Source organism: Ananas comosus, linkage group 7 (assembly GCF_001540865.1).
Source record: "Ananas comosus cultivar F153 linkage group 7, ASM154086v1, whole genome shotgun sequence".
Taxonomy (NCBI): domain Eukaryota; kingdom Viridiplantae; phylum Streptophyta; class Magnoliopsida; order Poales; family Bromeliaceae; genus Ananas; species Ananas comosus.
Genome location: NC_033627.1, coordinates 11,353,906 through 11,369,700, shown reverse-complemented (window position 1 = coordinate 11,369,700; position 15,795 = coordinate 11,353,906). Strand labels below are relative to the sequence as shown.

Below are 15,795 nucleotides of genomic sequence, written 5' to 3'. Positions count from 1 at the left end.
TAGAGACTATCTCATTAATTCTATATAATATAATATAATATAATATATATGATATAAAATATTTAATTAACTTATAGTATCAAAATTTTATTTTTGATGCATATTTTAGAGATGGTTTACGGTGCAATGGACGTATTGAAAATATTTATTAGGTATGTGGCAACTCCCCATTGGCCAATACTCTAATGGGAGATGTGGCTTCATGAAGGTTGGTTTTGTTGATACGACATAACCCTCAAATTATATATTTTATATATGTATACTTCAGAGACAATTTACGGTACAATGGACGTACATATCGAAAATATTTATTAGACACGTAGCAATCCCCCATTGGCCAATGCTTTAATGAAAAACGTGGCTTCATGAGGAACGTGGCTTCACGAGGGTTGGTTTTGTTGATGTGATCCAACCCTCAAATTATATATTTTATAAATTTACATATAACAACATAGTTTGTACTTGAATTAATTCTACTAATAAACAATTTAAATAAAAAGATAACACATGGAAAAAAAATCATAAATTCAAAACTAAACCAAAAATTTAAACAAGAAAAACTAGGATTTTTATTTTTGAAGCCGAAATAATGCCGGCAGAGAGAGTGGCGGCGGTGACGGTGGCGGTGTAGGCGGAGAGGGTGGCAGCAGCGACATTGGCGGCAACTTTGGTGGCAGAGAGGACGATGTCAGTGGTAGAGAGGTGGCGGCTCGCACTTGGCTGAGATTGGTGGTGGGGAAGGGTTCGTGCGAGAATAGGATTAGAGAGAGAGAGAGAGAGAAATGATGTATTGAAAGGGTTTGGGAGGTAGGAGTAGTGATATCAACAGGTTGGATTCGAGGCGGATTTTGAAAAATCCGATGTTAGATGTGACTCGAAATTGATAATCGACTCAAGTTTGGATTTTCGACTCGCCGACAGTTTCGCGGTGCGACCAAATTGGAAAATAAATTTTGCGAAGGAAAAATGAATGTCTTTGGTGGGTAGCGGAGGGCTCGGGCTGACAGCCCACCACTGACATTCGCCAGGGGGTGCGAGGGGCTCCCGCCCCCACGGTACGGATCAGATCCGAAACCTGTTAAGAGTTTTCCTTTTCGTTTTTGCCCTAAAGGCGTGAAATCGTGGTTGGTTGTACTATCTGAACATTGTATTCCCTTTTGGTTTTCGATAGTGAAGTTCTCTCCTCCCTCGCCCGTGGTTTTTCCCTACAAAGGATTTTCCACGTAAATCTGTGTGTTATCTTTATTTTCTGCTTGTGGTTTGATTGTTTTGTGTTCGTCATTTTATTTCCGTTTGTGTGTTTGTCGTAACATCCGAACATGAACCCGACTCCAAACCCTAAAACCCGAACCCGAACCCGAACCCGAACTTGACGGATTTTAAAAATCCATATCCAAACCCATACCCGACCAAAAATCCGAAATCGAAACCGAATCCAAACCCGAAAATCGAAACACGAAACAATTATTTCTCTTTTTAATATTTCAAAATATATTACATTAGGTCTAAATTTTTAAAATACAAATTCAAATATAACATCAAATTTTTATATACATATTATATAGAATGTAAAATAAATTCGGGTTTGGGTTGGGTACAGTCAAAATCCATATCCGTATTCATATCCGTCTGGTTTTTGTTTGTGATATCTATATCCGAAACCATATCTATTTAACATCGAATAAATTCACTCTATTCGGATTCGGGCTTGGATAAAATTTCGGGTATCCATGCCCATTTACATCCCTAGGTAGGAGGGATAAATTTGTAATTTTACATAGTATGCAAAATGATCTCCCATCAGTAATACGAGATACCCACACTCTCGCTTGGTAATCTTTTCAGAATAATCTCGCACCATTTATAAGGCTACACTAGTGCAGAAATCCGCGCGATGCGGCGGGTAGATAATAGAATCCCAAATTTAAAATTTTAAAAAATAAAATTATATTTAGAATCCTAAATACTAATTTTTTTAAATTATAAAATTTGGAATGAAAGTTATATGGCTCCAAAATATCACTATTCTTCAATAAATTGTGTCTAGAAAATTTAAAATTTTAAAAAATAAAATTATATTTAGAATCCTAAATACTAATTTTTTTAAATTATAAAATTTGGAATGAAAGTTATATGGCTCCAAAATATCACTATTCTTCAATAAATTGTGTCTAGAAACTTAAAAATTTTACCAAATTCTAAAATTCATACTATAAACTTCATGCTATAAAGTTCAAAATAAAATAAGTCTCTTACACATATCCTTCAAATTATAGAAATTAGATCTTATGATAGTTTTGCTGGAAAAATCTTCACTTCTCTTCTTCATCGGAATCAGAAGACTGGATTAAACTGCAAATAAGAGTACACATTCAAGTTATTTAAGGCAATATTTCAAAACTTCTTATGAACATAATTTTGAAAAGTGTGTATAGAAAATAATGTTAGTAATTAAATTTTTCCTGATGAAACAATTAAAATTACTATCTACTTTGCTTTTAAAAAAAAATTTCTATATTACCTGAGCATTCTTTTTTTTCCTCTTGATTTCCTCGCAGTTTCCTCCAACTTGTTATTTGAGCTTCTCATTTTGATAATTTCAAAATTGTATATACAAAATAATTAAAATAAATAAACAAATTAAACTTGACGAAGATGGATTAATTAGAAGTCTTGTGGAGGAAAAGTGAAGGATCGTAATAAATTAATTAGAAATAAAATGGTGAGAATTATAATGACAGAGGGAGCATTTAAATACATTAATTGGAAGTTTAGCAGTGGGCCATTTTAGATGTATTAATTAGATACGTTAATTAAACATTTAATGGAGAATTTAAATACATTAATTGGAAGTTTAGTAGTGGGCCATTTTAGATGTATTAATTAGATACGTTAATTAAAAATTTGATGAAGAGAAGGGGAAGAATCACATGGTGGTGAAGGTGAAGAAAAACTTGATAGAGAACCATTTAAATACATTAATTGGAAGTTTAGTAGTAGGCCATTTCAGATGTATTAATTAGATACGTTGATTAAACATTTAATGGAGAATTTAAATACATTAATTGGAAGTTTAGTAGTAGGCCATTTCAGATGTATTAATTGGATACGTTAATTAAAAATTTGATGAAGAGAAAGGGAAGAATCACATGGCGGTGAAGATAAAGAAAAACTTGCCACGTGACAAAACATATTGAGGATTCATATAATTTAATAGATTACTGACCAACAAAGTAATTTTGCTAGGATTATCTATAATCATTGGATGCCTAGGGCTGAGTAGGCAAAAAAGTAGATAGTGTGTACTATTAACAGTGTCCTAATTGAACTCTCTCTCTCTCTCTCTGTATATAGATATAGCTTACATAAAAAATTATCCCAATCCTAGTCCAACAAAATATAAGCTACAGAATTTTTAAATGATGCAGATAAAATCATAAAAATACTAAAAGTTAAGAAAAGAAAGAATAAACCACAGAAGGGTACGTAAAGTTCTCTCTTTAATAGATGATTTTGATTTGAGTCTCAAACTTTGTGGATTGTATACATGTAGTATAAATGAAAAAGAATTTTGGAGTTGAAAAAAAAGAAAAAAAAAAAAGAAAAAAGAATTGTTGTTGAATTATTTATTGTGAACTTGGAGATCACGGGTAGGATCCGGTACACCATACACGTGCCCTTATACACAACGAAGTGTCGAGATTTATTATTAATTAAACCTCATTAAATGATAGTTGAGAAGAGTTGAGAACATGAGCTCACAAAGCTAAGTAGGTTTTATGATCTTAGATCCAAAGATTATTGATCGACTTAAACATTTATTTTGATTCCACCTACTAAACTCTTATGAACTTTCATTCAAAAATATCCACTTAACCAGGACTTTATTTTGTAAAAACGTACAAAATTTATCTGAACTAAGGATCATTTTTATTCGACTATCTGATCCTTCAAAGTTTTGACTTTACGACCCAACTTTTCGATTTATTTGATTTAAATCGGTCAACTGCATTTTAACTTCAAATTTTAAAGTTGCCGCTCATAGTACCAGATTTAGTTAGTAAATTTTATGTAATTCTCATAATTAGAAATTTATTAAAATAAGTAATTTCTTTTAAATTTTGAAATGAAAGTATTGTGGACCGACTCAAATCAAATAAATAAAAAAAGTTGGATAGTAAAATTAAAATTTGAAAAGATCAAGTTGTCAAATCAAAATGGTCCTTTATCACTTTATTTTCATGCAGGTTCGTATATAAAAAATTTATGTACATGGAGTGAAGGGTTTTTATTTTCCTACAAGTTTGCGTACAAAAAGAAAAACTGTGCACGGACTGGACAGGCTTTATTTTTCTGCAGTTTGCATGCACAAAATTTTTGTGCGCAGAAAAAAGGACTTTATTTTGCTAAAGGCTCATATGCAAAAAATATCTATGCATAGAGTATTTTTATTATTTTAGTTAGAGGACTGAGATACATTCTATTGTAGTCCTATTATCTCTATTTTACGAAAAGAAAACATTAGAATGCGCCAGTTACGTAGCGTCTCCAATCAATAAGATTGTATTCCTTAGGATCTCCCGTTCCATCATAGTTAATAGAAAAATATTTTCACTATATTTTTCTCCGAGGAAGAGGTAGGGATGTGATTTACTTGTTACTGATAATATAATATGGTGAAAGTGTGGTACAAGACTTTTTCTAATTTTATAGAAGTAAAAAAGTACCCTTTTTTTTGGGTTTTGCACATAAGGCCTCAGAAAAAAAAACAATAGGAGAGTAGAAGTACAAACAACAGAAAAGAACCAATTTCTAAGAACTTCACACTTTCACCCAAACAATCACAAACTCCAAAATCCAGTAATCAGAGCTGTGTATCTTTCTACTTTCATGTGCTTTTCATGTTAACTAAACACAATCCCTTGGTAAAACATCCTGCAAAAGAGGAGAGTTAAAGAAAAGATAGAAAAATGCCAGGTGTATGTGTATTCCAGAAAAGGATATATATATATAATTTATTACACCCCTTTTGGGGTGTGAACCTTGCATTGCTCGGAAAAATAAGGGTAAACTTCAATTTGTCATCGTGCGGTTTAGCTCAGTTTTGCTTTGCCACTTTATGATTCAAAAAATTACACTTGATTTATCTCATTTATACTTTGTCGTGTCATGAGGGGTGTCAAACGGGAGTCCGGCACCACCGACCGGCACGGCACGGCCCGGCCCAGATTACACCCCCTACAGATCACCCAATGATTAAAAAACAAAAAAGACTATGGTTATCCACTACCTTATTTGATAGTAGTTTTTAAGATAAACATAAGGGTGCGTTTGGTTCGCATTATGAAAGATTACTAAGAATAAAAGATATTCAAGAATCTTATTCCTATTCATCCTATTACTAAGAATGTAGAATTCCTGTGTTTGGTTCGCACAATAATATTAATTAGCCATGTTATTTAATATTACAAAAAATATACAATTAATTAATTAATTTATTTATTTAATTTTAAATAATGTTACCGAAAGTTTCAACATCTTTTTAGAAAAAAAGGGAGAGAGAGTATAAGTTAGAGAGAGAGCATAATTAAAAACATAGAAAGAAAGATATAGTCGAAATTAGAGAAAATATAGTCAAAATTAGAGGGAGTGAGAGAGTTGAAATTTTAGAAAGAGAGAGAGAAAGCTTAGTTTAGAGAGAGAAAAAAAAGTTAAATTTTAGAGAGAAAAATAAGTTTAGAGAGAGATATAAGGTTAGAGTGTAAAGAAAAATAATATCAATTACCCGGCGGGTAGGAAGAAAGAAAGAGATTAGACATATTATGATTATCTCAATCCATTAATATGAGAATACCCACCTTTCCTTAAGGAAATGAGATTAGTACTTTGGGGTGAATCTTACTCCCAAGTAAATTTAATATTACCAACTAGATTACCTAGTGCGTTTAGTCAAATACCGTCATATTTTTTTATTCCTATTGGATTAATAGGAATCTTTAAAAGATAGCGCGAACCAAACGCACCCTAAAGATAAAATTACGGGGTAATTAATTAAATGCAACTTTTAAACTATAGAGTGACAAAGTAAAAACAAGATAAACCTCAGGGGTGCAAATTGATGTCCACCCAAAAAACAATAAGAAACATTTGAAACATTCTTCGGAAGATATTAAAAAAATAATAATAATAAAAGGAATGATTTTCTACTACATGGAGTAGTAGATTAACTCCCTCAGATTCAAATGTAGATAAACTAATCATGAAGAGGAATTTTCTGAGACCTAATTGGCTCAGGTGGAGCTTCTTCTATACAACAACTTACAAGTGACGATTCGATAAGCTGTTCGAAAAAGCACTAACAAGACTTTCCCAACGACATCAGGCCAGTAGACAACAAACCCACCATCTAGCCCGGAAAAGGATGAGACGACGACAACGTTATCACATGGAAGACCTTTTGTAACAGTTTAGGTCAAGTTATCAACATTTGGAAACAAACCTCAAATTAACCTAATTATTAGCCCAAGCAGCACAAATACGGCTCGCGAATCCAAATACACACAAATAAGCACCCTGAAGCATATAAATATGCATGCAATCAATCACATAGGTGTTAAAAATGCGATTGCTAAGCTCTTCTAGTTTTACTCATTTCCCCCCTTCCAAATATCTACATTTTTATATTTAAGATTTGGTACAACTTACTGCAATTGATTTATACCTCAAAATATCACAAGATGTAGCTCAAATCTCGCGACTGACGAAGGGAATACAAGATTAAAAGGACACCTACCTCCAATTTGAGTTGTTATTTCAGAATATACTAAACCTGAGAAGCAGCGAACGTTTCTCCTCTGTTACACCACTCCGGAAGGAAGACGTAGAACCAATTGCCCGCCTACAAGACTGTAATCGAAACCATAGGAATTATTAGAATATTATTCAGCACTCTGCACGCACAAAAAAAAAGGGGGAAGAAAAAGGCCCGAGTTTTCTGATCTTGCAATTTCAGTCCACTTTAGTTGTTTAATGTCTGAAATATCTTCTTTCTTAGTGTATAAATTCATGTCAGGGGCATTTCACTCCTGAAATGAGATTTTATACCAGTTTCATAAACGACAAAATGGACAAAAATTGCAAAACAATGAAAAAGTGTACTTTTTCCTTTTTTGTTAACCATAAATCCCAAAAGACCAATAATATTACAAGGTGTACCATGTGGAATGTTGGCAGTTTAATTACCTCTTAACATAATAATAGCAGAAATCCGCGAGGATGAAAGTTTGGACAATTTCAGAGAGAAGAACCACAGGCGGCCACAATCCGTACCCTAAAGCAGTCAACAGTCGTCCACGAGTATCCAAAACCTGAATCATGGAAAGTTTATTTATTCATATTGTACAAACATACTAGCACTAAATAGCCGACTTATTTAGTTGTAGTTAGAAAACTATAGGCATATTTCCGTTCACAATTTAAAAACAAAATAGTATAAACTAGACCATTAGCCACTAAACAAATGATAAATAGGTCACCAAACTTCAAATCCTTGCAATTGATGCGTTGAACTTCGTTTTCAATTATGCTTGAGTCTAAGCTAAATTACATCATCTCCAAGGCTACTGTGAATCAGATGCCATATCCTCTTCAAGAGATGATGTGGGAGTGGAGTCAACTGCCACACCATCTCTCCCATAGAAAAATGTAATAACACCTGACGGCTGGACCCAATTAATAACATAAGGTCAATACGTAGATAACCAAAACTATACTCATATAGATAAACTATACTGATACAACCATGCAGAATAATATAAATAACATAAGATTAATCGAAGCTTATCAAATAAATGCAAAAAGACATAAGAAAATTTTTGACACTCTGACCTGAAGAACCCAATGTGCGCAACTCAAAAATCTAGCTACTCCCAACGCAAACACGTAGTGAGCTGTGAAGGGTTCTACGATCTGAGAACAAACAAAAAAAGAGTGTGAGGAATACTGCCTCCTAAATTAATTGGACTTTTATTTCCCAAATTACCTTTGTATTTTGCATCAGCCGTAGTTGAGGCAGCACAGAAACAGCTTCCAGGTAAACACAAAAGGCCCAAAAGATCCTGTTTATTATATTATGTGATGTTGAAGGATGAATAAGAAGGGCCAACAAGGCACAAGGCAACACCTGTTACACAATATTTATTTAATTATTACTTAATACAGCTACAGGCTTATATGTGATAGAATAAAAGAATGAAAAAATGCAAGAAAATCATTACTGGTTCCTTCATCAAACCGTTCACCATATATCAATGTTTGGATGCATGATTTGAGGAAAATCTTGCTGAAAAATAGTATGAATTAAACATTTTACGTATTACTCTTCATTACTTCATGATTTTGGACCACTAATGACGATGAATGTTCCAAATCCTTAAAACTGTTCCAAGAAGTCAATTTAAATCTTTCCCATCCAAAAAGATGTATTTCAACCGAGATATTGTTAGTATCTCTCAACTGACTTCTTACCACTTCAATCCTTAAGCCAGAAGGTTATCATTGACATCTACGTGGTAGTGAGTTTCAATATAGTAAACGTATAGATGAAACTACATTAAGATAAGGAAACTGAGTATCCTCTAGCTTTAACCACCACAAGTTTAGCAGTTCATTTCTAGTGACCAAAACCAATGCCACAGCAATAACATCAGCAAACGCTTATAAACCAACTAATACCGGCCATTAAATGAATCATCTTTCTCCATTCAGCCGTATTAAGAGTTATGCAACATTTAAGTGATCTAATACAATGGTTGCTATATCTTCACTCAGTATTCTATCTTTCTTTTAGTGTTCTTCTGTTGCCTGGAGATATCCAAACCATCTCAAATGAATTGATGACATCTTATAAGTTTAAGCTGATAAAAAACAAAAGTGGTAATACTAAGCCACCGTTTGGTTGGGGGTTAAGGGGTGGAATAACCCCTTAACCCCCAATTTATACCCAAACACCACTCTTAAGGGGTGGGGTTAGTAAACCCGACCCCAAACCGGGTTAGTGGGGTTTACTAACCCCACTCCCCCTTCCAACATTAACCCCGCGCGCATTCCGAGCCCTCACCTTTTTCTTCTTTATCAATCATTAACCCCACTCTCCCTCCCAACTTTAACCCCGCACACATCCCGAGCCCTCACCTTTTTCTTCTTTATCAATCATTATCTTCTTATCCCACCTACTCCAACCAAACACTTTTGTTCACTATCCTAGACTAACTCCAACCTCCAACCAAACATAAAAAAATTTTAACACCATTTTAACCCTGAACTTAACCCTATCCCTGGAATAGCTACTTTTTCTTAACCCCGAACCAAACGGTGGCTAAGGAAACTTAAAAAACATACAGGATCAACCACAGTAACACTTTCCATAATTTTTTGACATAACAACTAGCTGCTAAATCCAACTAGTTTAGTTGCTGAAGAAAATCTCTACATCAATGCAACCAAGAGATTCCTCTTACAACCAACTTCAAAACACACGCAACAAAAACCACATTAATATCATCTAGAGAATACAAAACATAAAAGAAAAATAAGCAAACATGTCAACTGTAAGGAAGAAATATCAGGACCTCCTCATCTTCTTGCTATCTAATCTTCCTTGACTATACAGTTTTTCATTTGGCTCCAAAAGGCTATTTACTTCACAAAATCTAGTCTTGAAAGTCATGACTGGAATCAATTTTCCAGAGATCACATTTGACAAATAGGTCTCAATTTAGATCACATGTCAGTTTTCATGGGATTTGTCATTTCCCATGTTTCAACCTTCATATGTACAGTCGTTTTAGAAGAATTCTCATATAACCTAAAACAACAAGAGAAAGAGCGCTATCTTGTTATAGTGATGACAACAGACGAAGGAAGTCAATTGTGATAGTGATACAGAAGCTAGCAAGATGATGACATTAGGGCTGGCAAATGAGCTAGCCGGCTTGTGTTCGGCTCGCGTTTGGCTCACATTCGGCTCGGTATTCGGCTCACTTGAGCTCAACTCGAAATTACCTGAGCCGAGCTTGAAAAGAAAAAAAAAAAAACTCGAAATTTATTTCAAGCCGAGCTTGAGTATTACTAGGCTTGCTCAAATTAGGCTCGAAAAGCTCGAATATATATATATATATATAGAGTGAGGCTACTATGCTATCGGAAGCACGGAGCCTTCCATGCTTCCAGCTTGTTTTCGATGTTACGACTTTCGAATCGTCGATCGGCTCCGTTAAACTTGATCTAGAGTATTTGGAGTACGTAGAAAATAAATTTTATTATTTTTCGATATCATTTGCCTAGTGATCGAATAGGCTCAAAATCAACAAATTTCAATGGCCGTAGTGAGCCGTTTGCAAGTTTAACGGTGTAGAAATATCCAAATCACGTGAAATTTTGATAGAAAATTCTTTATACTATATAAAACAAGATCAATATCTTTGATTTAAAATTTTAATGTCATATTATTACATTTTGTAAGATTTTTATTTTCAGCCGTTGATTTTGAGCCCCTTCGTTCACTAGGCAAATGATTATCGTAAAATCATAAAATTTATTTTCTAGATACTTCAAATACTCTAGATCAACTTTAACGGAGCGATCGACGATTCGAAAGTCGCAACATCGAACGAGCTGGAAGCACGGAAGGCTCCGTGCTTCGATAGCATAGTAGCCTCACTCTAGTATTATATATATATATATATATATATATATATATATATATATATTAAAAATATTTATAAATATATATAATTATATATAGTATATTTTAATTATATATAATAATATATATTATGTATTTTAATTATATGTATATAGAGTTAAGGTTATTTGCTGGCCCACCAGATCAAACTAGCAAAACCCTACCCTAATTACTCTCTCTCTATTTCACATGCGAGGCTGGAACAAAAATAGAAATAGAAATGAACATTTGTTACAAGGTTAGATATATCAACTCATAAATCGTTCTCCTTAATATTATAATACCGTATTTCACGTATTTATTTTGTATGTTGAACTATTAGACATGTTTTTGTATCAAATTCTAGATAATGTTCTATGAAAAATAAATTGTAGATTGCATGATGTTAAGAATTTCGAGTGGCTCGTTTAGGGCTTGAGCTCTCTCAACTCGAAGTTAGGCTCGTTCGAGTGCAACTCGAATTAATTTCAAGCCGAGTTTGAGCCTAAATTTAGACTCGAAATTAATTTCAAGCCAAACTTGAGCTGAGGTAAGCTTGCCCCAGCTTGGCTAGTCTCCACCTGTAGATGACATGAGGTGGTGGTGGCAGCAGCGTGGAAGGAATAGGTGGTCTTAGTGAAAGCAGCAAAGAAGTTCCTACATGATAGATCCGAAGCAGAATACACTGCATGAAATGACAGCATTCAAATTACAGAAGCATGTCTTACCACATAATGTATTGCAAAGTTGTCCTTATCCTCCATGTAACTCGCCTTGAGTTTAAAAAGGATCATATATATAACCCACAAAGTAGTTGCAAGTGTAGCACTGTCCAGCAAGGTATGGATGTCATATTCCATAACCAAACTACAGTATAATCTAACAGCTAGAAAGAGAGCTGTTAAATACTGAGACTTGAGGGATAGTCCTGAAATATTCAAAAATTAAGGAGAATAAATTGATGGAACATTTGGAAAAACTAAAATTACCCAAATAACAAAATCCACAAGCAATGAAGTAACGAAATTATTTAACCAACATGGCAAAAATATATAGCTACAAAACTGTATCATATAATTTTGTAGATTCCGAACAAGGCCTCAAAGCTGAAATATCATGTCACTGACTACACAAATATGCACAAGTCAGATAAAAGGATGAAAAAGATCCATGACTATGCATCCATTTGTTCATTGCTGTGGCAAACCTCTCATAATCACAAAGAGATTAATCAACATACAAATTGGCTTGCAAAGAAGAAAGAAATACATAGATTTCTAGCTTGCGCGGTTGCACCCTTACAGGATCTCATGCCAAGTAAAAATATAGGCATCATGTTTACAAGTTAAAAATCAGTGTCACACAAAGAGAACTACTAGTCACATCCACCCCATCTTGACCACAAGGGAGTTAAATAGAAAAATAGAAAAACTTTCTAAATGGCATGTCAGATGGCGAAGATGAACTTCTTTACAACCAGCATATTTACAAGTTAAAAGATATGTTTAAGGAGAGGGCTATCCAAGCAAATGTGATGCATACTAGCTGGTGGGTACAATTTCAGGGATGGCAATAGGGCGAATAAGCAGGGGAACCTACAGGGACCCACCTCCGATAGGTGAATTTTGGGCCAACCTAAACTGGGAATGGAGCAAGGATAGGATAGAAGTTTTCATTCCATTGCAGGTTTGGAGCTAGAATGGACTTGAGATCCATCCCACTCCTGCACAAACCGACTCGAACCCACCCCATTTTGAATAAAGAAGAGGAAGAATTAAACATATTAACTCAATTCATTATTTGTAAGTTTATAACAATTTAGATATAGATCTTATTGTTTCAGGTAGAGCTGGTTGAATTTTAGGTGGGTTAGCTGGGATTGGGATGGAAAGTCTTTGTTAAAAGGGCCAGGATGAGAACAGGGTGTTTCACCAGGCAATGCAAAGAGGGTACATAGCCCCATTTTCCTTTGCAGGCAGGTTATGGGGAGAGGACAAGCTTGCCCGGTTGTTCACTAGTTATTTTAATAGTTAGGATGGAGTTTGTGTGCCCCAGAAAAGCATGACAAAGAAAACAATGTGATAACTGATTACATAGTACAACCTAAGCTCTAAACCCTAAGGCGGATCCAATTACAAACCTCACACAATCTTGAACTTAAAGCTCAAATAGATTCTTTTCAATGTCTTAGAAAAAATGTGCCAATTTTGTAGCATCTCTGTGCCTCATAAGAACATGCTCCAATAAAAGAAGATCAACCGACAAACAAATTTCTGGGTTAACTCTCTTAATCAAAGCCGTGCAATAGCAATCTACAGCCAGTTAGAAGAGCAGTAATATGCCCAAAAATATACATTTCCCGTACTAGTGGCAAAATAATTCTCACTAGTATAAAACTAAAATTAGGGAAAAAGGCTGCAACACTATTCCAGTTGGCAGGAAATCGACAACCAGTAATTAGCAGTCATCGAATTCGGATGGCTAACTTTAGAAGCAAAATCTGCAAACTCATTAATTCCCAAAACCACTATCAAATTGTCCAACCAATTCCTCAAGCTAGTCTTCCCTGATCTGCTATGTACTTCAACACTGTCGAATGACAACAAACCAATGGCATAAAAGGCTGAAAAAATCAACAACTCTTCCCCAAAAAACACATTCTACTAAAAAACAAGCAACAAATCAAGAAAAAATTTGGAAGTATTTGACCAAAACCTACAACACTCTCTAAAGAGCATACTATTAAACAGGGAAAAAACCCTAATATTGAACCACCAACATCCCACATCTCACTTTCAAAATTTGGTCCTTCTAATCTTCAATTTCGCAATTTCCTCACTTATTCTACTTCCAAGAAACCAAATTAACCAGGATCTATCATCCTTAAGAAAAGGTAATAATAACAGATCTATATTTCCTCAAACAACAACAACAACAATCTAACGAGAATAGGAGGATAAGAAATGTGTTAAACTGACCCAAAATTCCCATCATAGCCTACTGCATTTGCTATAAAAATATCCTCTGACAGGAAAAACCCTAACCTCAAAACCCAATTCACCCCAGCTTCAAACTTCTTCTCACTAATCTTCAATTCCTCCATTTCCTAGCTTCTATTTATCACCCAAAAACCAAATTAAACAGGATCCCTATGCTTCAAAGGTAAAGATAACACATCTATTTCTCATCAAATACAAGCTGCTGCATTCACTACACAGTATACAATTCAATAAGAAAAAACGATTCTCCAATTTCCAAATTAAGCCGAATCTCTAACCCTAAAGGATGATAAGGATTGAATCAAACCGACCCAAAAGACCCAACATAGCCTAATGCATTCATTCTGAAAAAAATGATCCTCTGACAGGAAAAAAAAAAAAAAAAAAAAAAAAAACCCTAATTTTGAAACCCCTCCCCACATCTCACTTCAAAATTTTGTCCTTCTAATCTTCAATTCGCCCATTTCCAGTTTAAGCTGAATCTCTAATCCTAAAAGATTAGGGGAAAAAAAAAAACTTCGATTTCACATCAAACAACAACAAGAGTGATTATAACAAGAAAAACGAGAGCAAAGAGATTGAATCGAACCGGCGCAGGTCCTCTCCTTGATAAGCTTGTAGATGAGGACGGAGATGCCGAGGGCGTGGGCGGCCTCGGCGGCGACGAAGAGGTTATCGTGGTCGTGGACGAGGGCGCGGATGAGGACGAGCGCCGCCATGCCCGCCACCACCCCCAGGAACGCCTTCGCCTTCGGTGGCTGCCGCCGCACCCATGCCGCCGCCGCCGCCGACCAACGCCGCCCCGCCGACCCTCTCATCGCCTCCGCCGCCGCCTCCGCCGCGTCCCCGCACTCTCGCACGATTACAAGAGGGTTTCGGTGTGCGCGAGAGAGAGAGAGAGAGAGAGCTCTTGTGTGAGAATTAAAGGCGAGGGTTTTGGTTCTGAGAGAGAGAGAGAGAGAGAGAGAGAGAGAGAGGAAGTGGTGGAGGAGATTTTAATTCCGCGCACTTACGATGGAAATTTAATTAAATAATAATAATAATAATAATGAAAACGTAATGAAAACGGTAGATATGGAGATATTACAAAGGGTTTTTTTTAAGGGTAAATTATACTGTTACTCCCACAACTTTTGCTAAAGTTTTACTTTACTTTCTGAACTTCTAAAATGAATACTTAACCTTCTAAATTCTAATATTTTAATTATATTATCCATTTCGACAGTTTTCCATTAAGATCTGTTAATCGAAAACTGACGGCAAAAATAACATAAATGAAATATCAAAGTTTAGGATTTTAGATATCCATTTTAGGAGTTTAGGAGATAAAGTAAAACTTCAAAAGTTCAGAAGTTAATAGTACAATTTATCCAAAAAGCTCTAACACTCTTAACTATAAATTATTTTATTATAATATGTTATTTATGAATTGACTACCGATCTTAAAATTAGTAATCATACTTGATTTTGAATTTATATATATTTTTTATTCTAAAATAAATCATATCATAATTTATCCTATATTTTATTGTAATAAAATAAAAGAGAAAAAAATAAATTAGAGTGGCTTAAAGATAAGAAAAAAGCAATACGAACTAGCTACAATACTCGAACACCCTACTCTTCTGGTGTACTCGCTAATATGATTAATTTACAATAGCTATTTTCACTCGGATGATAATTTATTGTAGTACTCGTTTGTCCTTTTGACTCTAAAAATATTGTTTTAGAAAATGCACTTAGTTCCTATGAAACTATGCAATGTAATTTTATTTTAGCTTAAAGTAAAATTTTTGTACTTCTTTTCAGCAAATTAGAAAATTTTAATATAAAAATATAAAATACTATTTTATAATAAATTAAATTTTTTAAAAATAAATTAGTGATTATAGATTAAGATATACTGAATATTATCTCATTCTTCAAATATCAGTAGTGGTCCAATTCATTTGCTTTTTTTCTTTTTATTTTTTTAATATTTTTTTCTTGGAACTCTCACTTTGACACAATTAAATACTCTTTTGTTAAAAAAGGGGTAAATTGCACTATCACCCCCCTAAACTTTTGACAGAT

At 34.4% G+C, this 15,795-nt stretch overlaps 1 protein-coding gene across 1 annotated transcript; it reads right to left on the bottom strand.

Annotated features, from left to right (window-relative positions):
* On the bottom strand, window positions 6,442–14,691 carry LOC109713386 (putative ER lumen protein-retaining receptor C28H8.4). The gene is made up of 6 exons (XM_020237445.1): window positions 14,312–14,691; window positions 11,452–11,651; window positions 8,042–8,182; window positions 7,888–7,968; window positions 7,243–7,367; window positions 6,442–6,906 (listed from the first exon to the last, which is right to left on the bottom strand). Exons 1-6 carry the CDS (start codon window positions 14,538–14,540, stop codon window positions 6,858–6,860), a joined length of 825 nt encoding a protein of 274 aa, XP_020093034.1. The 5' UTR covers window positions 14,541–14,691; the 3' UTR covers window positions 6,442–6,857.

Excerpts from the sequence above, each read along its gene's own strand:
- LOC109713386 (XM_020237445.1), bottom strand. The coding sequence starts at position 14,540 with ATGAGAGGGTCGGCGGGGCGGCGTTGGTCGGCGGCGGCGGCGGCATGG. Across the intron at positions 11,652-14,311 it reads CAAGGAGAGGACCTGCGCCG|GACTATCCCTCAAGTCTCAG; the intron begins GTTCGATTCAAT and ends TGAATATTTCAG. Across the intron at positions 7,969-8,041 it reads GGCTGATGCAAAATACAAAG|ATCGTAGAACCCTTCACAGC; the intron begins GTAATTTGGGAA and ends GTTTGTTCTCAG.